This window comes from Carassius auratus, chromosome 32 (genome assembly GCF_003368295.1).
Source record: "Carassius auratus strain Wakin chromosome 32, ASM336829v1, whole genome shotgun sequence".
Taxonomy (NCBI): Eukaryota; Metazoa; Chordata; class Actinopteri; order Cypriniformes; family Cyprinidae; genus Carassius; species Carassius auratus.
The window spans coordinates 8,830,600-8,855,806 of record NC_039274.1 but is presented as its reverse complement, the minus strand read 5'-3'; the positions used below and the strand labels follow the sequence as shown (position 1 = coordinate 8,855,806).

The 25,207-nt window shown below is 38.3% G+C and overlaps 1 protein-coding gene across 14 annotated transcripts in view; it reads right to left on the bottom strand.

Annotated features, from left to right (window-relative positions):
- Nucleotides 1-25,207, bottom strand: part of LOC113051534 (tight junction protein ZO-1) — a 102,613-nt gene that overhangs the window by 10,902 nt on the left and 66,504 nt on the right. For 8 of the 14 annotated variants that reach the window (XM_026215368.1, XM_026215372.1, XM_026215374.1 and 5 more), the window contains 20 exons: nucleotides 23,629-23,685; nucleotides 22,183-22,307; nucleotides 21,749-21,851; nucleotides 20,742-21,042; nucleotides 20,367-20,470; nucleotides 17,339-17,504; nucleotides 16,974-17,109; nucleotides 14,151-14,186; nucleotides 11,870-12,000; nucleotides 10,477-10,582; nucleotides 10,170-10,320; nucleotides 8,906-9,014; nucleotides 7,984-8,203; nucleotides 7,627-7,811; nucleotides 7,179-7,274; nucleotides 6,949-6,975; nucleotides 5,944-6,026; nucleotides 5,560-5,770; nucleotides 4,481-4,581; nucleotides 3,216-3,554 (listed from right to left, as the gene is read on the bottom strand). In XM_026215368.1, the coding sequence (XP_026071153.1) occupies nucleotides 3,216-3,554; nucleotides 4,481-4,581; nucleotides 5,560-5,770; nucleotides 5,944-6,026; nucleotides 6,949-6,975; nucleotides 7,179-7,274; nucleotides 7,627-7,811; nucleotides 7,984-8,203; nucleotides 8,906-9,014; nucleotides 10,170-10,320; nucleotides 10,477-10,582; nucleotides 11,870-12,000; nucleotides 14,151-14,186; nucleotides 16,974-17,109; nucleotides 17,339-17,504; nucleotides 20,367-20,470; nucleotides 20,742-21,042; nucleotides 21,749-21,851; nucleotides 22,183-22,307; nucleotides 23,629-23,685 (2,787 nt within the window). The remainder of the gene's footprint in view (nucleotides 1-3,215; nucleotides 3,555-4,480; nucleotides 4,582-5,559; nucleotides 5,771-5,943; nucleotides 6,027-6,948; nucleotides 6,976-7,178; nucleotides 7,275-7,626; nucleotides 7,812-7,983; nucleotides 8,204-8,905; nucleotides 9,015-10,169; nucleotides 10,321-10,476; nucleotides 10,583-11,869; nucleotides 12,001-14,150; nucleotides 14,187-16,973; nucleotides 17,110-17,338; nucleotides 17,505-20,366; nucleotides 20,471-20,741; nucleotides 21,043-21,748; nucleotides 21,852-22,182; nucleotides 22,308-23,628; nucleotides 23,686-25,207) is intronic. The other 6 variants (XM_026215375.1, XM_026215382.1, XM_026215376.1 and 3 more) reach the window with 3 other exon arrangements.

The following is a 25,207-nucleotide window of genomic DNA, read 5'->3' as shown; positions in this document are numbered from 1 at the left end:
AAAGTTAAACACATTGGTTATTTATATATATATTTTTTTGTTTCATCAGCTTTTATGTGTTATATGTCTAATATACGTCCTTAACTGTTATTAAATATTAAATTGTTCCCCCATTTGTACATTTAGATGACGTTTGCTGTTACCTAACAGCCTATCTTAAAACACTACTCATTTACTAACACTGTTAAACGTAACCTTCATCAAATCTTCAAATAAATATCCATTTTTCATACTGTATATTATGTTGTGATGTCAAAATTCACTTGTAGCATTTACAACGATTGTTTTTAGTTTTGGATGTTTTACATTAAGACAAACGGTACGAATCGTCAATTACCTACATCAACAATTTTAATCTTGTTCAATATTTCAGCCAAAATTGCAATCAGTGCATCTCAGGTGGCTGCACTTATAAAACATTTTATGTCTTTATATTGTTTGTGCCTTAACTGCAATATTATGCCTGTTTACTGCGCTTAACTTGTATTGAACCAGGAACTTCCCACTAACATACAGAATAGGGTGACTCTGGGAACCATGTCATTTAATAATCTACAACAATAAATTACATATCATAATTTTCTGTTTGTACATTAAGTCTGATGTCAGTTTAATTCTACTGAGCAATACAACGTTTTGGCTCTCTTGTAATACAAGATCTAAGACACTTTGGATATCACAGTGGCCAACGGGCCCATATATATATATATATATATATATATATATATATATATATATATATATATATACACATATACATATACATATACATATACATACATACATACATATATACATATATATATATTAGTGCTGTCAAAATTAGCGCGTTAACGCATTCGATTAATTTGAAATATTTAACGCGTTAAAAAAAAATAACGCAATTAACGCGGTTGCAGTTTTTTTTATTTCCAGTTGTGGCCTATGTGTGTTCAACGTGCAAAGAAATATGGATAAGACCAAGGAAGGACTTTTAGACGGAAAGTTTCAGTATAAAACTCTGCCGGATTACTCTTCAGTCTGCCACAAGAAACATTTTCATTTAGTCTGCCACAAGAAACAGCAACATTAAAATCATGAACTCAAATGTCATTGTTTTAAAAAAAAAAAAACAATGACTGTAACAGTGCGTAAATCAGACCTTTCTGTAACGCTAACGTTAATAAGCTTAAACGAAAATAAAGAAATAATTGTGTAGCGGAGTATTTTTTGTACACAGTGCCGCGAACTGTCAATCACTCCTGTGCGCGTGCATCACTGTCCTCCTCAGCTGCACCAACTTGCGCTCTCTCTCTTCATCAAGCTTTAAAACAAAAAGGGGACAAAAAGATCATATTGTCTTTGTGCATAGGCTATAGATTAATTAGATAAATTAATATCTAAATTTTTGCCTTGCCGTCTACGGTATTTTTTTAGAACTTAGAAAAAGCCAATGAACAGCCAGCGGGGGCTGCAGGACGACTCAACCTCCGCAGACAGTTTTTAATGTTTATCAGACAATAAATATTCAAGATTTTGCTTTAGTATAACTCACAACGAGTTTCACACACCTTCTCCGGCCACGTTGAGTTGTTGACACTTAACAGTGGGAAAAGCGACACATGCGCTATTCACTTGTATAACTTAAGGGTGAATGGGTAATGTAGTTTCTGCTAGTTTTCTGTCTATTAAAACAGATGTCCAAATGAGCGTACCGGTACGCTAAAAGCACGTTCTGGGCGCACGCAGAGGTGGCGGTACGCTCAAGAGCTATATTTGGAAGTGGCGGTACTGAGTGCATACCAGCCCACTTAAAGCACTGGCAATGACTATACTTTGGAATTTTTTTGCAGTCCACTTAGAATTCAACATGGAAATCATTTTTGTTTTTTATTGGCATTGATTGTTTTGAAATTCAAATGGTACTTACATGCCTGTGTTTTTATTTCTGTAATAAATATGGCTTTCAAGCCAACAGTTAATTTGGAGGATATTGATGGTTTATTGCAGGTATGTTGTTTACATGAGAAAATCTGTTACAAGTTAAACAAAAATTCCAATAAACAATCATATTTTGAATTTAAATAGTTTCTTTGTCTTGAGTTTACATTAATTATTTACATTTTACATTTACATATCCAAAAAGTTTGTCTTTTAATTGCGATTAATCGCGATTAATCGCGATTAATTTAAAAAAATTGTGCGATTAATTAGTTATTTTTTTTTAATCGATTGACAGCACTAATATATATATATAAAAAGAGTTTTCTTTATTTTCATGACTATGAAAATTGTAGAGTCCCACTGAAGGCATCAAGGACTATTTGAGCAAGAAGGAGAGTGATGATGACCTGGCCTCCACAGTCACCGGACCTGAACCCAATCGAGATGGTTTAGGGGTGAGCTGGACCACAGACAGAAGGCAAAAGGGCCAACAAGTGCTAAACATCTCTCGGGGAACTCCTTCAAGACTGTTGGAAGACCATTTCAGGTGACTACCTCTTGAAGCTCATCAAGAGAAAGCCAAGAGTGTGCAAAGCTGTTATCAAAGAAAAAGGTGGCTACTTTGATGAACCTACAATATGACATATTTTCAGTAGTTTCACACTTTTTTGTTATGTATATAATTCCATATATAATTCCACATGTTTATTCATCGTTTTAATGCCTTCAGTGTGAATCTACAATTTTCATAGTCATGAAAATAAAGAAAACTCTCTGAATGAGAAGGGGTGTGTGTATATATATATACACACACACACACACACACACACACACACACACATACATACACACACACTCACAGTAATATATTTCACAATGTAAATCATGCACAAAATACTTTTCGGTAATGACATCATTTTGCATGACAAGTAAGGGGACAGCTATACCACAAGGATGGGGCAGTCGTTTATACTTTATGATACAATGTCCTCACTTCCATCTCCACTGTGATCATACTAAGATAAGAGTCACAGCATCTATGTGTAGTATAACAGCCAAGGCATATTTATCACATACACACACACACACACACACACACACAACTACACGCTCACAAATGCATATAATTAATAGGAGGCAACAATTATTCATTAGTCATTGTCACTTCTCTAGTACTGTAATGATAGGGTTTTTAAAGCACTCCTCCTTCAAAAGCGTCGCTAAAACACTTTTCTCACGCACACCACGGCCTCCAGACAACAGGGAAGGCGAACGGCTCGCAGAAACGCTACCTGCTGAGGGGCAGGGGCCTTGAACCCTGCGGGGTCGATGCGGTTCAGGGGTTCAGGCTGGTACACTCTGTATCCAGGAGGTTCCTGGATGACGGGCGGGTCCTCCCGGACGGGCTCGGAGGAGCGAGTGATGGCGGGTTCAGTGGGCGGTCCAACCTCATCGTTCAGGGTCTCGTCTAGTTCCTGGTCAGTGTAGGCTCCGCCCTCTGTGTCAGTGTCCTCGTAGTCTGAGGTGTGACGGCTGTCTGTGCTGTACATACTGTACTCACTACCAGGGGCGGATATAAAGGACAGACGGTCATCGTGAAGGTCCAAATCATCGCCAGGTGCCCCATCCGCCTGCAGAGATTGACAGCATCCAAAGAATTCAATGAGAGAGAGAGAGAGAATGAGAGAGAACAACATGTAGAGAGAGATGAGATGGTGAAAAGTTAGTGAAAGAGCGAATTGAAATGTGCATGAAATGTTTAACATTGGAGAATCTCACAAAATTACATTTTACATGAAAATAAAGATTTTTCTGTATTTTAACATTATATTCAGAATAACACATTTTACATCAAATGTTTTTACCATAAAATTCAATAAATAATATTCTACTATCACCATTTCTAGTAATATCGTTCCTGATTCTTTAATGATACCATTGTAATTTCTAAAAATATTAGTAAGACAATACTGCCATAAATTTAAGAAATTGAAATCAGCATAAAGACTACTCCAAAAACTATGATGATTCATAAGTACAATTGTTTTTCATTAATAAGAATGTGAGATCGTGTTAATACAGTATTATTTATACTATTATACGATTTTTTTCGTATATTTTTATAGATTTCTTTTAAACTTGACATTTTATAAATTCCTATTTAGCTCTTTAGTTTTGGTTTCAATAATTTTTACTAAACAGTAACAACACTGACATATGAATGATAATCTCTCTTTTATTGCTTTAAACTACTAAGAATAAAAATGTCAAATTATTTCACAAAGCAAAAACCTTAAAAACCTTAATTCTTTTTTGATTTTAAAGTGAAATATGACAGTTCTTGGTACGGATTTCATTAGTTTGACCACATTATGGTGAAACATCGCAACAACATGGATATTGTGACCACAAGAACAGATGCATGGGAATCAAACTATGCTCTGTAAATATAAACATGGAACCAAGAAACCAGACAACCATGAATGAACCCTGTCCCTGAAACGTCGAACACCTGCTGTGGAAGTGCATCACAGTGGAAAAGTTGAATGAAGCTCACCTTGCCCTCTGAGACCCACACCAGCTGGTTCTGTTGTTGCAGAATGGTCTCCTTCAACGCTCCATACCAGCCATCATTCATGTTGTTCATGTTAATGGTGGCTAAAGGACAGTGACAGGAAGGAAGACATCAAATCTCTCAAAAGAGAATCCAGCTGAGTCAGGGGGACATTCATTTAGCAACTTCACTGCATCTCAATGTCCGCTGCACGCAGCAACCAGTATCACACACTTATGTGCTCATTAAGCATTTACATTTATTCAAAGCGATTAACAAATGAGGAACGCTATAACACAACAGTCTTTATAGAGCTCAGCCTGATACAGTGTCTTAATACTTTCATAAAATTTATGACCAAAACTTGAGATAGTGGCCAGGCTGCTGAGTGTGACCCATCATGAAATTTAATGTGATGTACAGTTTTATGAATAAATATTCTAAGCTATTACTGTGAACAACACAGTGTTTGTGTGCACGTGTGTGACGTGGGGTAATATGATGTGTTTGATTCATTTTAGCAAACCGGTTCATTTGGATGAATTTAACTAACACAAGACATTTAAAAAGAGTTCCCTCTTCAATTAAAAGAATCCCCCCCACCCCCCACCTAGGTGTTTAGATGTTTTTAGTACTAAAATAACCAGTTTAGGTATAATAATTTAAGTATATATGTCTGTTGATTAAGATACACAAATCATTGAAATTAGCAATTAGCATATATCCGGATGTTACTTTTTGTGTGTGTCCATATGTATGTTTATGTTCTTTTTAAGTCACAAACACGTCACAAAGTGCTTTTGTTCAACAGAATCATTCAAATTGATTAAATGAATTGGACTTCACTACTGTGTGTGTGTGTGTGTGTGTACATGCAATTATGTTGCAAGATGTGGTGCATTTATAAACCACCTCATTCAGCATGTCTGGGTCTGTAGTTACTTTATTAATACCATCATGCTTTGAGGACAAGGGGGGCTTTTACATACGAGCCAATCCTCACTGTCCCTCTTAGTCTTTTCCTTAATATATAGATTTTTTTAGCAATTAAGAAAACACAAGCTTAAAACATCTGTGTTTACCTGTGAATAGGTGGTGGTTGTTCTTTCTCAGTTTGAGTGCACGCTCATGGAGTTTCCTGGCGCTCTTCCTGGACTCAGGACACAGTCTGGTCCTCATGGTCTTCACGCCCTGCTTACTGTCAGGATTCAGGAACACCACAATGGGATACCACTGAGCATAGTTCAGCCGATCCACTGCGTTAGGAGTAATGTCCAACACTGCATGCTTGTCCTGCACAACACGTACAAAAGACATCTCTTCTTGATTTCATGGACTGTCAAGGTTACGGCTATTTAACATGTTGTACCATACTCCACCAGCAGGAGGCAGTAGTGCTATTCACAGCGAGTGTGTTCATGCATTGCATAATGTAAACAACTTTGCATGTGTGAGTGTGATCTCACCCGGTCGATTATCTGTTTGATAGTGTGAAGGCGTATGATCCCCGAGCTGCGCTGTTCAGTGCCGGCATCTTTGGGTTCACTCTCTACACAAAAGAAAACACAATATACTCCACATATACTTTCTGTGCTCCCTATCATGCAGTACCTCAGCATCTAAACCCCTCAAAAGCAAACAGTGAGGAGGCAATTCAACATGAAAGGATTTGCACATGCGCCCGCATACATAATGTGATCAACTGCAGACTGTTCACATGTTCCATACGTGTAACATCAATGTGGTGCGATGCATTCTGATTACAGATATCCAAACATATATCAAGTGGAGGGTAAAGGAGCATCTGTACACCACAGTGACTAAGAGGGAGTCTGGAATATCTGAAGAACATTTAACATTTAAGAGTGCAACCAGAATGTCATTACAGGGTAAAGCTAGTGTGTTTTCACCTTTTGGAGCCATGTTTGGCATTATTGGGATAGTTCACCCAAGAATTAATATTCTGTCATTCGTTTATCCTCATGTTGTTCCAATCCAAGCAGAAAAGAAGATATTTCTTAAAACGAAAGCCAATGGGGTCCAGTGGTGAGTAAATGATGACACAATTTTTATTTTTGGGTGAACTATCCCTTTAAAACAACAAGCCTGCGTCTGTATCCTTTACTATATCATGACTGTAAAATAGCAGCAACTACGGGAAATCTTTTCAGCAAAAAAGAAACACGACAAAAAGCCCAAAGAATCACAAAATAACACAGGAAGCACGTGTTTGGGATGGGGCAAATCAATGAGCAATGTGCCTTCATCTCCTCTCAAGCATGTCTGAAGGGTTGGTGGGGGTTGGAGCTGTCGATAGCATGAACACATCCTGGATTTTGTTTCATCATTAACATTTCAAGCGGTGTCGATTTGGTGTTAACTGAAATAAGGGATGCCATAATAATGCACAGCCTCTAGTTAACTATGGTTACTGATGGAGTGAGCTGATGTGACTACTGTATGCAACATACTTTCCCTTCCATCTGGCTGCTGTGTCTCTGAAAAGCAAATACAGTCATACAGGAACAATGTTATGTAAATAAAGCCAGTGGCCACTCATGGAATCAGTTTACAAACTCAATTTTTAAAAGCACTTTTTGAAATTGGAGAGCAGGACAGCTGTGACTGCTCAAGTATGCTGCACAGGTAGGTGGATTAGAAAACTGAAGCACTGTGTCTTTGCTAACAAATAGACACTTACTTGCGAGCTCAAACAGGTCAGGCACCTCTCTCGCCAGTTTGTCTCGTGCCACGTCTGCTATTGGCCCAAAGATCACAACAGGTCTCAGGAACCCAGCTGCAAGGAGAAAAAGACAGATCTGTTTTAGTTTAAACCGAACAAAGAATTGGATCTATTCTCAGATAACTGAAAGACTGATATTAGTATTCTGTTAAAATCTTTAAATAAACTAAAAATAAAACTAATTTCAATAAAAAAAATTGTATTTAAAATAATTGACTTAAGTCATCAGAAATGAATATTCGTTTTAAAATTAGTTAAAAAGATTTGATTTTAAATGGGGGAAATTAAATGTACAATATCAGACGATGTGCGACCAATATTGAAAGGGGGAAAAAATAATGATAATGAAATCCTCTAATATCAGGTGTTAACAGATATATTGTGTATCCTTATCTAAGATATATACCTTCTCTAAGAACCACTCTCTCATAGGCAGGGAACTTGGTCTGAACAGGCTGAGCTGACAGATCTTCTCGGCTTTTCCGCAGGTTCCTCTTTGAACTGCGCAGACCTCTGAACCTCCAGAAGTCCGCTCGGTCGCCTCCTGCAGTTTTGGGGAGTGTGTACTGTACGCTTGATAACTGCTCCGCCCTGATGAGAAGAAACAAGATCAGCTTCAGTTTAAGGATATTGAATTTTGATTCTCTCCAAGATCTATGGAATTGTACACAGATAGTCATGCAATTCACAAGATTAATAAAAACATTAATTTATTGCAATTTGCTAATCGGTAAACTCTGTATACTGTTTACTGAGTGCTTACCTGTTCTTGTTGGGAATGATGCCTCTTTCCACTTCCTGGTGGTTCTTCCCAATGCGGATGGCCAACCAAGAGCCCAGTTTGCCATTGTAGAGGGTGTCCACCACTCTGAACACCTCTCCCTTATTAAAGCTCAGCCCATAAGGAGACTCTTTCTCATACTCAAAGTGTGTTCTGATGTAGAAAGAGTCACCCACATCAGACTCCACTATCCGCCGATACACTAGACGACAGGACATAAACTAGATGCTCAACAGGAAGTGATGAGGAACAGCTTTATAACAACAACACTAAACATCTTTATTAGAATTACTGAATGTTACTTAACTAAACACCCAGACATGTTATATAAGAAAGGGATAACACAGTGAGGTGGTGATTATTAAAAATTAAGCCAGATAAGGTGATTGTGCCCCAAACGTGAAGCAGAAAGCTCTTATATCACTCTTAATAACTGGTGTACTGCACATTATCCTAATTGATACAAAAGTACTTACAAAATAAACAAAGAAAAGGGCATAAAATGTTTAATCAAATTATGCAAGAAGAAAAAGGCTACAGAATGATATGGGAGACATGATACTAGTGCAGCAACGTGGTAAACCGATGCTCAGTCATTTTAGCAGAGATATTTGATTGCAGAAGTCACTGACTAAAGGAAGCTGCAACTGACCAATAAGAGTTAAATATTCTAGACCAGTGGTTCTTGAACCGAGGGCCGGGGCCCACTAAGGGGCCTCAGCAAACTTCCAGGAGGCCTAATAAGGCTTTAGTAGTACCAGAGATACATATCAGATTAAACAGGAGGGCTTTCAAATACTGTCCTGGATAAGGAGGTTGGGGACCTCAGAGTCAAAAAGAACCATGTTATAAGTGAACACCGCCAAACATATGTGATACATGAAAGGCATATGCATCTGCTCACCATCTTTCTTCCTCTGAGCCAGGATGGTGACCTCTTCACCTCTGGGCAGATCGAGCAGGAACAGCACTGCTTCCTCACGAATGATGTTTGCAAAGTCAACATTGTTAACCTATGAACAGGAGGGAGTGCAAGAAAAAAAACCACAGTCTTATGATCTCTGCGGTGTTGCACCCTAACAATACACTGTTTATTGACAGAGGACAGAGAAATAACAAGAAGCAGAGAAAATCCACTTTTTCTCTTTCTACTTTATCTTAAAGTCACAATCTCAGGAAAAAAAAAACAATATAAAAGAGTCAAGGAGAACAAGCAGTCACCTCTGACTAAATGGAAAGGGAAAAACAATGAGCTGGGAGTCTTGCTGTGGGGCAGGGCCTGGAATCTAAGGAGTGTGTGTTTGTGCAGAAGGGAGGGGACCTTTCATAGACGAGTGTGTACGCACACTATGACGACCTGCTCTGTGACTAGTGTGGGAGTGACACAAAACTATCCATGTTTCATTAAAATGTGTTCAGTGGTAAACAAGCCTAAATGAGCCCGACTTGGAGTCTCTGTATTACACACAGCTACTGATAATAGCATAAGACCACTTGAGGCTTGACTAAAACAATGAGCGCCATTGTGCGGCCAAGAGCTAAACAAAGGAAAGCTGCAAACAGTGGAGAGACAGGCACTGAGTCAGAGCTGGAGTATGTCATGATTATTTTTGCCCAAAGCCACAGGGGTCACATAGTGTCTTCATATTTTTCTGAGAAAAAGTGGGATGTTACAGTGTTACAGCACAGAGATTAGTCAACAGCAGATGTTCAATAGCAAAACAATCAAACACATGAATTCTTAAGATTTCTTTGATACAGTGAAGCATGCCACTGTATCTGCGACACATGTGATGTTTTCACACAATGAATGTCAATGGTTATAATGTGTAGATTTAAAGGCAACAAATAAAACAGAAAAAAAAAATCACAGTTTGGCTCCAAACAGTCTGACAGCTGTAACAATGCTTCATTTGATTATATTTCAAAATGTAATGAATATATACATAATATGAATATATACATAATTGATTGATTTACTTTTATTAAATTGTATCATTTTTAACAAAATTATACAGATTTCACCTGTAACTAGGAAAACAATAGGTAGATGGGATATTTATCATTAAATTGATGCTAGATCCATATTGCAAGACCTCACTTTTAAGCCTTAAAAATTGTTACTTGTATCTAGTAGTAAATGTCCTGATGTCCAAGACGTTCCTCACCCTGAGTATCTGGTCTCCCTCCTCCAGACCTTCCTTAGCAGCAGGACTGTCTTCCAGCACGCCAGCCACAAAGATCCCCACATCATTTCCTCCTGCCAGCCTCAATCCTACGCTTTCTCCTTTCTTAAACTTCACCAGCTTCATACTAGGCCTGGTAACAAAGAAAAAAAACTGGCTCAGTTTTTTATTATCTGTCCTCGTGCATCTGCACAATAATACAGAATGTTTACTTTGCTAATAAATTCAAAGTCACAAGTAAAGGCACTTGGAAGCATGAAGCCGATACAGATTATAGAACGACACTGACCGGAGGATGCTGTCATCATGGGTGACACTGGGCACAGGGGCGTCAGAAGGGCTGACTGGCAGATCAACATCAGGTTGCCCAGGTTGTGCATACACAGGTTTCGGCTCTAAACATACATTGCTGTTAAGACTCTGACCATGATGTACATCATATTAATAAACACATATTTATTTTAACAGGTGATTAATCAGAACACAAAGAATCAAAGCAAAGCTAGATCAGATTAAAGCATTCCAGAACAGAATGCAGTAAACACTAGAGGAGAGGAGAGGTCTCATTTTGAGGAGTGTAAAGTTGGGAGCAGGATTAGGAGCAATGAGCGTTTTCTCCAAGGAGGCTAAGGAGATTGTGCACGTTAAAAAAAAATAAAAAATTAAGAAAATTCAAAACTAAACATTGAGCTTGAATGCTATTTGATATACATACAAATGTATGCAAACCACAGTTTTTATGCCTCACTGTAAAATATAGTGGAAAAGTCACAATAAAAAGGGGTCATGAACTGAAAATATAAGACTTTTGACATAAGAAAGTTCATTGTACTATAAAAACATCCTGTAAGTTTCAGAACTCAAAACTTTCTTGTTAGTCTAAAAACAGCTTATATTGAAGCCAATATCCTAAAACGTCAGGTTGTGGGTTGTGTTCCACTCTGCCTCCGCAGAAGATGATCAACGCCTGCTTCTACAGCACTGCCTGTTTAGCACTGATTACTCACTGATACACTCCAGTACTAGTTAAATAATGAGAGAGGCAAATGCAGAAACCAAATGATAAAAAGATGCTCTGAGGACAACAAGATGCTGTGCAGTGCCAAGTTGTGGAAAAACTCAAGTCTGCATTGCCTTCGTTCTGATCCCAACATCAGGAAAAAGTGGATGAACTTTATTTTTAATGAAGTTCCGGACTGCGGCAATAAGCCCTACATTTTACCCTGGATTAGTTTACTAACAAAGCACAGTTCAGCACACGATTGAATCTAAAAGACAACGCTGTGCCGAATATATTGGATCTGAAAGTATATTTACTTTGAGTCTACAATCCCCACACCTTTTTAAGAGTGTTCTGATGAGGCGAGTCAAAACAGGACAGAAAATAGCCCATTTCTTTTAAATTATTATTATTATTTTTTAAGTAAAAATCTTGATAACATTTTAAGTGGATCTCAGAGAACAGTACAAATTACATATATAAAACAAAAAACGAGAGCTGTCAATTGGCTTACTTCTGTCAAAGCAATAATATCTGACTTTTGCGTTTGTAAAAAAAAAAAAGGTGATTTTGCCTCATCATTTAAAAAGTTTGCCAAATGCCACTGGACTCTGGAGATAAGCCAGTAGGAGAGCAGAAGGAACGACAGAAGAGCTGAAAGTCTGGAAGTGAAAGTCCCAACCTGGTAGTGGAGGGATCTGTTTGTCCCCAGCCTGTTCTGTGGGCTGAACCAGACGTGCATCCTCCGCGATCTTAACTGGAGTGGATACAGAAGTTGGTTTGGACATGCGCTCCTCCTCACGACTCCTGTGGCTAGAGACACACACAGCTCACAGTTACCAACCGAGCCTGGTTTTATCTCTGCTTATAAGCAGTTGACAAATAACATGGACATTAACTTTATTTTACGAAAATCAAGACTTTAGGTTACACTGTATAAGGCAGAATATATTTTGAGTGTGTATCAAATGACCAATGGTTAAATAAAATTACCCTGATACATGCATAAACAACTAAAAATATGCAAAACAATATGCAGATACTTTTGGATAAAAAGACTTCATAGGCAGACACCATAATGCAAGCAAAAATTCCTGTTGGGCAAGTTACTATAGACCTCAAAAAATGTTGATGGCTTTCATAAACTGTAGATAAGATTTTGGACAGTAGTTTCTGAGAACATGTCAGACATTTTATTTGTTCAACTTGATTATGAGAGCATCCTGAAGGAAGAGCAAGCGACAAATGCTAAATAGAAAAACAAAACAGAAGGCTCATGAACAGAACAATGCTTGAAAACAGCAGAGATGAAGATTGCTCATTAGACGGCACCAGATGCCAGTGCTTTAGGTCAGACTGTATCATTTTTCTCCTGCTAAAAATGAGGACAGATACTAGGAGCTTCTTTTAAAACTGTAAACATGGACACTCTCAGATATTTAAAATGCTCTGAGGCATCACAGCTACTCGCTGTTGCACATTCTGATCTCTGGATGTGCACAGACACAGAAAAATGGAGAAACATATGATGGGTCCAGGATCAGGACTGCACCCTAGAACTATGGGTGATTTTTAGAGTCACATGATTGGTAATAGTATGACTCAGACAGAAAACAGACCACTCCTTAAATACATTTTTTCTTTGATGAACACAATTAGCATTGTTGTGCCAGCTGAATCAGTAAAAACAAACCGATATCTGCCAAGAAATTAAATGTTATTTTCAACAAAAACAAAATGAAACGGATAAAAAAAAAATAAAAAAAGTGTACTTTAACAAATCTCTTATGCCTTGGACATTCACTAAAATACACTGGCACACACACATACAGAGGGCTACATAAATCCCAAGCTCTCCTTTGCTCTGTTGGTTTTCTCTGTACTAACACATCCATCACACACAGGCTAAATCCTCTGCTCACATTATCCTGCCTTTGTTTCTAATGTGACCGGTTACAATCTCACTGAAAATGTTTCTACGTAAATTTGTGCATTGAACCCCTAGAAAAATCATCACTTTTTACAGTGTGTATATACATTTTATATATTATTGTGTAGATTTTTTTTTTTCCCTAAATGATTAGTATTGTGACTAATTTCTTGTGATTGCACAGGAAGAAAAGCAAATAAATTGATATTTCTATTACAAGTACAAAATACGGCACTTGGAAGCTGCTTACTCTTGCTTGTACTTCTGAATTAGTGCTGGCAAAGTTACTTTGCAAATGTCTAATATAGAACAGGCTATAAACCTGAAAGACCTATTACATCACTAGATCTGAGTCAGCAAGAAATACAGACAGCCCAAGCAGTTTTACAACTGAATTTTACACGTCTGATTACTTCTTATTTTCTCTATGCCTATGTAAAGCAGACTGAATGACCACTGTGTATGAAATGTTCTGTATATAAACTTGCCTACCCTACCCTAATACAGAGAAAACATAGAATCAACACATTTAAGTGCTGTTGAGAAACTTTGAGTAGAGGAGAGATTAAAAAGCTGACAGCTCAGACTGAGGGGAGAGAGACTGTATCTCTGTGGCTTGTACATTGAAAAAAACAAAGTTCAGAGGGAATTGTGTTGTCTAACCTTTGTTCCAAGGTTAATGAACACACATGCAGGAAAATTAATTCATGTCCATTTCTGCATAACAGCCTTGACACCCACTGGCAGAGAGAGAGAGAGAGAGAGAGAGAGAGAGAGTAGCCTCTGTGCTACCAGCTCAACGTGACAATGCATGCTAATTTCAGTACAAGCACATTGTAATGCACCACATCAAATGCATTTAAAGTGCATTTTACAAACTAAGCCGTCCATATAGAACACAGGACCCACACATTAATAGAACTATGACAAAATTGCACAAAAAAACATTCACAAACAACAAATCAACCTAATATCCATGCACTCAGACTCCATCTACAAAAACGATCCACTGTGTACAGAGCACTGCACTTCCAGCGGGAGCATTCTGGTGAGAAGCGAGCCCATCAGCCTGTGTAAAGACAGAGCAGTTATTCAACAGTGAGTGAGTGAAGCATGGCTCTGAGATATTAACCTGGCTCACTGACAAACAGGTTCATCATCCCCCAAAATGCATCAAAGAGTAGCAGTCCAGGTCAAGTAAATTACTTTTAAGACCATCAACTTTTTTGTGGTGCTGAAGGAGGACCCTAGAGCATTCTCATGTTGCCCAGTACTGTTCATCAACCAGACTTTAAAGAGTGACCAGAGCCAGTTTATACTTGCATAATGTCACTGTATTAAATCAGTTTACATTAATAACCATTTATGTTTGCATGTATGTACACCATGTTCTACAAGGCTGCATTTTTTTGATCAATTATATATATTATATACACTCACCTAAAGGATTATTAGGAACACCATACTAATACGTAGAATTAAGGCAGTTCTTTCGCCTTCAGAACTGACTTAATTCTACGTGGCATTGATTCAACAAGGTGCTGAAAGCATTCTTTAGAAATGTTGGCCCATATGGATAGGATAGCATCTTGCAGTTGATGGAGATTTGTGGGATTCACATCCAGGGCACGAAGCTCCCATTCCACCATACCCCAAAGATGCTCTGTTGGGTTGAGATCTGGTGACTGTGGGGGCCATTTTAGTTCAGTGAACTCATTGTCATGTTCAAGAAACCAATTTGAAATGATTCGAGCTTTGTGACATGGTGCATTATCCTGCTGGAAATAGTGGTCATAAAGGGATGGACAGGGTCAGAAACAATGCTCAGGTGGGCCGTGGCATTTAAACAATTGCCCAATTGGCACTAAGGGGCCTAAAGTGTGCCAAGAAAACATCCCCCACACCATTACACCACCAGCAGCAGCCTGCAGAGTGGTAACAAGGCATGATGGATCCATGCTCTCATTCTGTTTATGCCAAATTCTGACGCTACCATCCCAATGTCTCAACAGAAATCGAGACTAATTAGACCAGGCAACATTCTTCAACTGTCCAATTTTGGTGAGCTCGTGCAAATTGTAGTTTCTTTTTCCTGGATACCGCAGTTGTAACGAGTGGTTATTTCAGTCAAAGTTGCTCTTCTATCAGCTTGAATCAGTCGGCCCATTCTCCTCTGAACAAGGCATTTTCTCCCACAGGACTGCCGCATACTGGATGTTTTTCCCTTTTCACATCATTCTTTGTAAACCCTAGAAATGGTTGTGCGTGAAAATCCCAGTAACTGAGCAGACTGTGAAATACTCAGACAGGCCGTCTGGCACCAACAACCATGCCACGCTCAAAATTGCTTAAAATCACCTTTCTTTCCCATTCTGACATTCAGTTTGAAGTTCAGGAGATTGTCTTGACCAGGAGCACACCCCTAAATGCATTGTAGCAACTGCCATGTGATTAGATAATTGCATTAATGAGAAATTGAACAGGTGTTCCTAATAATCCTTTATTATATTTATTATAAATATATCACTGTACTTCATAATGTTTCCATATATCATAATAGGTTATGTGAGACAAGCTTCAAATGTCTAAACATTTGAGGGTTTTTACTATTCTGTAGCACCACACAACTGATATCCAAACACACTGATTCTTGTACTTCTCTGTCTCTTATACAAACACACACACAAACAACACTGAGATAAGTCATCAGACCACTTGCGGTCAACAGTGCTAGTGCACATCTACTATGTTAGTTAAGACAGCTACATGAGCTCAGCTCTACTGTAGTGTCAAACTGAGTTATGATCAGGCAGCTCACTGCGCTATGACCAACACTTACACTCTCCTCTGACTGCAAGCAAAACAGAACGAAACAAAAATATTTCAAACAAATACAAATCAGTGAGAGTAAGTGTAAAATTTGTTAAAGCTAATGTATATCTGTAAGTATACATGTAAATCTTTCTTCTTCACTGATTATTGTGATTCATATGATTATTTATGACATTTAAAGCAGGCTCAGGGTGAAGGGGAGGAAAACTTAAAATCTCTCAGGACCAGCAATCATTCATAGCGCTTTTGTCATTAAAGAGATAGTTCACCCAAAAATGAAAATTTGATGTTTATCTGCTTATGCGATGTTTACTCTCTTGAGCATGTCCTCCTGAGCGCCTCCTCCTGAGTGCATTCTCAAGCTAGGTGTCTTCTTCTTCTTGCTTTATGGCTGATAGCAGACTTATAAATGCATTACTGCCACCTATCTCTCAAGTGGACCATTGACATTGACACTCCTGATTGAGATTGTAGAGTGTCAATGCTGCTGAGAACATGCAGAACAGGTCGCACTCAGGAGAGTTCTAACAGTTCCGACATTGCGTGAATCACAGGTAAAAAAAAAAAAACTATATAAATACTGTTCAGTTTCTTGCCCAGACTGATCGTTTTGTGCCTCACACATCAATGTATCGTCACGAGCCGCACAGTTTAATTTTTTTTGTATGTTTTAGCTGTGATTCCCATTCACTTCCATTATAAGACTGACAGACTGCAACAGTTTGTGTTAAAAATCTTTGTTTGTGTTCTACTGAAAAAATAAAGACACCTACATCTTGAATGCCCTGAGGGTAAGCAGATAAACTATCCCTTTAAGCAGACATTACTGCTCTAGCTAACATCTAAAGCTGCTAGAAGCCGAGATAGGACTTGCACAGATATACCAGAGGATCCTATAGTATATATTCATCTCTCTAAATTAATGAGACGATCCAAAGTCTGGTGTTAACCAGGGAAATGGAAAAGTTAATGGTCCTTTAAGAAACTTCAAGGGGTTTTGTTTGGTTAATGTAATGTCTCTTACCTGCCGTTGCTCATCTGTTGTGGAGAGTGGCTGGAGATATCGGAGGGCTCTGAGCGTTTGTCAGGGGAATGGGATCGACTGCGACGGCTGCGCTCATGGGAATGATCTGATGGCAGTGAATGAATTTCTGAAATGTCTGTTGAAAAAAATTTATGATTTTCAAGTGTCAATTTAATCCATGTTTACTTGCATTTAGAAAAAGACAAAAATCCTCCAAAAAAAGGAAAAAGAAAAAGGAGAGAAAGCTATGTAATGAACACAGTGCAAAATACAAAGTCTGAAATACATGTCTACATATCATTTAAACTCAAGTTTAATTAAATTTCTACAAAACTAATCTGCATTTTTAACTAGGATCATCTCACCATCTCTTTCTGAATTAGCTGAGGGAATGCTATTATCCAAATCTGGAATGTTGAGGAGTGTCGCCCTCTCGTCCCTCTGTACCACCATCTTCAGCTTGCCTTTCGATCGCTCTATAAGCTTCTTCGCATCTATCAAAGACAGGTTCTCAGTCACTGTGCCATTGATCTATATGGAGAGGACAGGGAAAAGAGCAGAACACCATTTTCTGGATGAACTATGGATACAGAAGTCTGCTATTTTGTATAATACAACTTCATCATCAGTGACAAAGGCCATACCAAATGATATCTGGTATAAAGCACTAATCACTGTTGAGAAAGCCTGCTGTTTAATTATAAACTTATAAGCTTAAATTAGTCCTTCAGATAGCAACAGGCAAATAAATAAACCATATACAGTCCCTCCAGAAAAACGTAGATTATTTTTGTGATTGTTGCGGGCAAAAATCCTTAAATTTGGGGCATGTTTTCTTAAAAAATGCAATGGAATATGCGGGATATTTTTGCTATCTTATGCGATGGAATGACTTCCTATGAAAATCAAGCATACTAAATCACATAATATTTAAGTTTTATTTCAGACCTTAATTAACACATGGCTCAAACTTTCAAAACATTGAGTCAAACAAGTTCTCTAACTTTACAAAAGGAATATTCAACAACTGTAAAAATGAATGCAAATAAAATATACACACAAATACACAAATGCTGTTTTACAGGAATTGCAAAGTGCAATCTCTTACTGCAACATAATTTTTTTTTACATAATACTAATATACTTACAACTGTAAGGTTTTGGTACTATTCTGTAACAAAAAAGTACAAAAAAGTATCTTACAACTGTAGAGGTGCATCAACTTCTGAATGAAACTACAACAGTCCACTGTGAAAATGAAAGCTAACTGCTTAGCCTTTAACACTGGCCTATCATTCGCCATCCTCATCCTCATCCCTCTCTCAAAATAATTTGCCCCCACTGTCATGTAACACACCGGGTAACTGCTTTGCGCGGTCTTTTGCACTTATTTTTGTTGGCAGATGAGAATAATTTGCGTCCTTCACCCTGGTTTCACCACGGGGTTCACAGATGATGTTCACGTCGTGCAATTACGTCACTTAATAAGGTTCCCATTGGGAAATAATGTGATTTACTTGTGTGAAGTAAACGCAACATTTTTCAACTTTCAAAAGATATATGTGACTTTTTTGCAACGAAAATTATGAAAATCATGCTACCTCCGCATATTTTGCTTCCTGAAATTGGCAATTTATGCGGCGAAAGTGCGGCGTATTTGAAAAAATGCGACCCCCGCATAAATATGCGGCCCTTGGCTGATTATGCATTAAATCAGGCGATCGCATAATTGCGTTTTTCTGGAGGGACCGATATATACCACTGTTCAAAATTATGTTTTTAATAATATTAAGACAGATGCTTTTAAAAGAAGTCTCTTTTGACTCTTCACCATGGCTGCATTTATTTTTATAGTTGCATTATATATTGTAAAATACTATTAAAATGTTATGACAACTGATTTTAACCTGATAACTGTCACTCACGTTTTTGAAGATAGACTTGAATGTGCATGATACACACCTAAATTTTTATATTTCATGACTGAAAACATTTTGTAAGATGATTTTGATGTGCCATTTACATGGTAATGCAATGTCTGATTTTAAAATGGGTTTTGAAGGATGAATTTTGAGATTTTATGTTTTCAAGTGATATATAACTTCTGATGATTTCTAAAATGTGATAGAGAAAAAGGCAACGAGGAAGTCTTTTTTTTAAACAAAGGTCAAAGCTCCTTTTGTAATGTAGATTCCTGAGGGTGCACTCTTGTCATAAATTAATCTATTACTTTTCCTAAATAATTTTTAACAAAAAATATTGGTATAATATATATTTGGGAGTCTTAGACCTTTCCAACGATATATAGTTTGTCAAGATTAGATTAAATTTGATTGTAATATAGTATAGTCAACGTAGGCGTCCCGTATACGGGACGGGGTGACATTTAACAGGTTAAACATTCTAAAAGTCTTCACAGTCACTTTTTTAATGTATCCTTGCTAAATAAAAGTCTGAACAGTAGTGCATATGCAGTAAAAAAGCTGTCCATGATTTTCCATTTACAGAGACTTGCAACAAGCCCGCTGGCAGTGTGCTCTATGCCCTGCAGTTTCACTCCAGTGCTCTCTATGATATGCTCTGTTCCACTCAGTAAGCACTAGCCTCATTTAGCTGATGACGGCTCATAAATTTGCAAGGAAAGGTCAAGTAATGTCCCCAATTAAACAACTACCGTATTTTCCAGCTATAATTCACACTTTTTTTCATAGTTTGGCTGGTCCTGCGACTTATAGTCAGGTGCGACTTATTTATCAAAATTAATTTGACATGGACCAAGAGAAAACTGGACTATAAGTCGCATTTATTTAGAATCAAGAACCAAGAGAAAACATTACCGTCTCCAGCTCAGTGCTCCTGTAGTTTACACTGAAAACATAGAGCGCCCTCTCGCGGATGTAGACAGTAATGTTTTCTCTTGGTTCTTGGCTCTAAATAAATGCGACTTATACTCAGGTGCGACTTATATATGTTTTTTTCCTTGTCATGACATATTTTTGGACTAATGCGACTTATACTCAGGTGTGACTTATAGTCCGAAAAATACTGTAATAACTTGGTAAGTGTTACAGCTCTTCGTCAGCCAAAACTAGTCAGTCAGTTGATAATTTCTATATTCTTTAAGGTAAAATTACTATCACAGTGGGCAATCCATATATGGAAAGCCAAATGCTGAAAGCATGATAACTTAAGTTGGAACCATGAGTTTAGAGGGAGCCAAAATTGTTTACAACAATGACTTACACAGCCAAATATCTTAGTAGATATAGCAAGACAGAAGAAAATAAAGGGTGCACAAAGAACTGGTGAAGCTCTACTTTCACTCCACTGACTATCCAGTTCTCTTCTTTTCCTGAACCATTGATGACTCATCCCAGACAATGCTTCTCATACCTTCAGAACGACATCTCCCTCTTGTATGTTGCCTTCACGGGCTGCGAGGCTCTCGGAAGAAATGTCCTTTACAAAAATGTGGCTGGCCAGACGCAGGCCATATTCTGGACACAACAGAAAATACACACAAGAGTGAGCAGTAACAGACAAAATCCACTTGAATTAATGAGTGACTGATAAATCTACTGAGTAACTTACTACAGCTTTGTTCTTGTTGAAAGCACCCCATGGGTATTTATGCCAGTAGACTAATCACAGCTATTAGCTAATGTACAACAGCCTGCGTTACACCTTTTTACACATTCTAATACGTTTGCCAAGCCCTCTGGTGAAGCCATCAATAGTAATTAAGTAATTTTTAACAGCTCCACCCACCTTCATTCTTGCGGGACTTGACGAGTGTGACTTTGGAAGGCCGTGCTGGGATGCTGGAGGCAACTGATCGTCTGTCTGAGCGTGGGGAAATGCTCCTCTCACGAGAATTACTATGGTCCCTTCTTCCAGCGCTGCCGCTGCGCTCGTTTCTTCTGCTCGTGCCTCCACTCGCTCCCCCTGCACGTGCGGGACCCTCATAATCATCCTCCTCAGTGTCGTCCTCTTCTTCTCGCTCTGACATAGTCTCTCTGTCTACCCCTCGACTTACAGGAATCTGCACCTTCCGCTTCCTGCGGATAGTCTGAACAGGCAATATATTAACATTTTAATAAGATTAACACAAAATATAAAATATAAAAATAGAACATATTTATTACTATCATTAGTGAGGGCAATAGCCAGTCATCAGTAATATACCATAATTACACAGCTCTCTGGAATACTTTATTCTAATTAGTCAACGCATTTTGTGATCAAATGTGGCCATTAATGGCACTCAGAGTCCAAAATGAAAACCTAATTAATTATATATTCAAATATTATTTGAATGTACATGTTATTTTATTTCTTATTATATACAAGAAATTACTATGCATCTTCATCTGAAGTGTGGATTCTTCAGTTATGTCATTATCAGCTGTGAAAATATGTATATCACTTGCATCAAAGAAACCCTAAAGTACCAATCAAACTATGTACTTAAAAAATCTAGCTCTAAAGGTCATGCCTCTTTACAGAGGGCAAAAAAAACGGAACATCTCTAGACACTGACTAGCAGCTCCTCTACCCTCACAAAGACAAATACTCTGCAGTACTTCGGCTTGACTCCCAGCATTCCTCACTGCTTAATGTATAGCTCAGTCATGACTGATCACCTGCATGTCCTGCCTCCCTCAAGTTCTTCCAGCCTCCATCAGAGCCCACTTACTCACTGTAGCCCAGTTAAGACTTAAGGTTGCACAGGACTGACGCAATGTATGAGGGATGATGCTGTGACGTTAACTCACAATTTTGGCATTCTTTCCACTTTTCCTCAGCTGCTGAACAGCGTAGGCATGCTCCACATTGTCCATGGAGACAGCGTTTACCATCGCCACTCTATCATTCTCTCTGCAGACAAAAATATATCTTTTTGTGAAGAAGAGAAAAATCTAAATTCATGTTTTTATATAAATAAGAAAAAGAGAGAGAGAGAGAGAGAGAGAGAGAGAGAGAAATGAGAACAATAAAAGCGGTCCAAACTTTATATATACATATACATAGAACAGAAAAAATAGAAAGCTAGTGTTAATTTATTTTTTATACACAGATATATAAATAAATAGTACATCATGTTTTTTTATAATTTATATAACCGAAAAGATATATAAATATAAATTAACTTTCTGGTAGTTAAAAAACTGTTTTAAATATTGAATTTCTTAAATATGAAATATCTTACTGTAAAAGTCCCTCCGCTGGTCCCCCTTTGAGCACATCTGAGATCACTATAGAGGTCTCTCCGCTCTGGAAATGAGGGTTGTCACGGCCCCCTGAGATGGCGATTCCAAACCCGAAACCTGGTGCCTGCAATGGGCATGAACGTACACAGTGTTGAGTGAGCTCTTGGAAATCACAGCACATCTCCGAATAATTGTATTACATTGGATAGAATGAGGAAGACCAGTATGTAGGTTACTCCGTGTCTATGTCTGGCAGCTTCTCAATCTCCCAGTGTCTGGAGCTTTGAGCTCTCGCTTTTGCACTCAAGCAATCAAAAAGAAAGAAAGATAAGAGTGAAGAGGAAGAGTTTGACAGACAGACTCCAGACAGATGGCCAGAGGGCAAAGCTCAGTTTAGAGTCTTTCCTGATGTCACTGGGCGTCTTCACACACGCACTCGTCTGTTCTAACTCTCTCTTGCCATCCAAACCATCTGGACTGTGAGTGTCCAGCTCTTCCTCTAAACACAAACAGCTATAAATCATATCAAGAGCCTGAGCAGGTGAGAAGCATATAATAATCACAGGGGGAAGAATACAGCCTTTTGTTTATTTTTCGTGGATAGTAACAGATGCAGCTATGCAATACTGTTAGCCAGCAGCCAAATAACACCGCTAAAGAGATTTCACCTATAATAAAGTCCATAATCTTGTGTCTCAGCTGTCAGTGCATCAAAAAAACTGACTGAACTGAAGTGTTACACTAGTTTCATGTAGCCATGAGGGCTTTTATTGGCTAAGGCCCGCCCATGAGAGCGTTTGACTGATATGTCCAACAACCAATCACAGTATTCCAACTCTCACAGAAGGAAGTGCTTAAAGAATACTGTGCCCAACTCACTGACGCATTATATCTCACACTTTCATAGATTCTGGTTTAAATAGGTTAGAGCCTAGAAAAATGCAGGAAGGGGAAAAGGAACAGGAAGTGTAGCAGAGCAGGTATTTTTTCCACTCAAACACCGCTTCCTGCCATCTGGGGCATTGGCTATTGTGTACCCAATGACCACACATCCTGTAACTAGTCATCCCAAAAGAGTAGAGGGAGAAGAGGGACGAAAGAAAAAGTAGGGGTGTTATGTCTAATAACTGACAAACGGCCAAAATTAACATTAGATACTACTTTGTATTTCTGTACTATTAAAAAACTATATAAAAAAATAATAATAGCAAAAAGTAATTAAATAAACAAATTAAAAAGCACACCAAAACCTAAAATCAATCATTTTAAATCCTACAAGTGAACGTAGGCATCAGAACATTATAAATGGCAAAGATAGATATTCATTTTTAAGATTTGCATTTAAAACTAGTCCCGTTAGATGTGGAATGGTGTAGTAAGAGAATGTAGACGGGAACACTGCAGCACTGAGTGAGAACAGGAAAGAGACAATGTCGAACACTCACCCTGTGAAGAGTCACCGTGTGCTGTTCCCATATTACGGTTTCCTCCATTGTTGTACTCTGAGATAGAAACAGAGAGAAAGCGGTCGGTTAGGACAAAGTCTAAGCACAGACAATGAGTTTGTATCAGCAGGTATTTCTCCTCTTTGTCAGGAGGTGATTTAACTCTGACCTCTATGAGCTGCAGGACTTAAGCATATTTACCAGACCAGCTCTCTACGCGTGAAGTAAATCTATATGTGTGTGTGTGTGTGTGTTGGTCTGAGCGAGGGCTAATCAGTGCTGAAATGCTGACTCTGACCATGAACGCCAAACACAAACATACACACAACTGAAACGATAACACTACAAAGACTGGACAGCTATTATCAGGAGCTGCCATCCTCATTTTAGCACAGCAGCAAGTCTGTAAAAACCCAGTGTAACCCAGGTACAGTTTTCCTTTCATCACTGAAGTAGCTTATAAAAGCATGTGATTAATAAAGCCTACTGACACTATTAGCAGAGACAGATTTTTTCTTCCGTATTCTAACAAGAGTAAAAAAAATACATGGGTTGAATTATCATTTCATGCGACTTTTGCTATATATGGCTGGGTTATCCACCTTATTTTTCCACCTTACAGTTTGTTTTGCTACTTGATACTGCAAATTGGTGTGTCTTACCATATTACTTTAATGTAATACCATAATTATGAACACGCTGTTTTACAGTTTGCTGCATGACGATATTCTTCTCGTTATTTTCCTACAGCAGCTAACGAACTGGTAGTCTCGCCCACAAGTTTACTTCCGTATTGAAGAATAAGGTGGATAACAAAAATTCCCCATCAAATAGAACAGAGTGATGTGATTACTATAAAGAACACCTGCCCGAAATGCCCCGGGCTCCTTAAACATTCAACTTCTCTTGTCTGACCAATCAGATAACAGCTCTCCCACTCATGCTTGAACATTTGAACACGTCTCTGCCTTCAATGCACACACCATATAAACAAACTGCTACAACATGAACAAGCTGCGCTGGTACAAGTCCAAAGGGAAAGATACAGAGAAAGAGAGAGGAAATGATAAAGACAAGGAGAGAAAGAGCAGAGGATATTTACAGCTCTAACCCTGAGCTGAGGTGAAGGGTTTGTTATTCTGCTCCTTCACCCCTGTACTGTAGATGCCAGACTGGATAAATTATTACAGTAGGTCTGAGAGCTTCAAAACAGAATCAAGCACTAATGGTGCACACACTGTGTATGTCTAATTACTTTTTTTTTTATATATAAGACTACGATAAAACGTTTTAATGAGAAAACATTAAACAAATAGGCCTATTCATTAAATATGCTTAATTTTACAACACCAGCAAATTCATGACACAAAACACAATGAATGTTCCCTATATCACCCACCCCTTGTGTGCAGCATATCTGCACTGAAAACACTGTTTAACCCTCTGACCTGTTTACCACGCTGCTTAGTAAGCATCTCATTCATGGTCCTAACCGGCAGAGGGGCAATATTTAGTTCATGCCCCCATTTCTACCCCTCTTCCTCATGGTCAGGCTTTATTGTGAGAGGATCTGACCTAT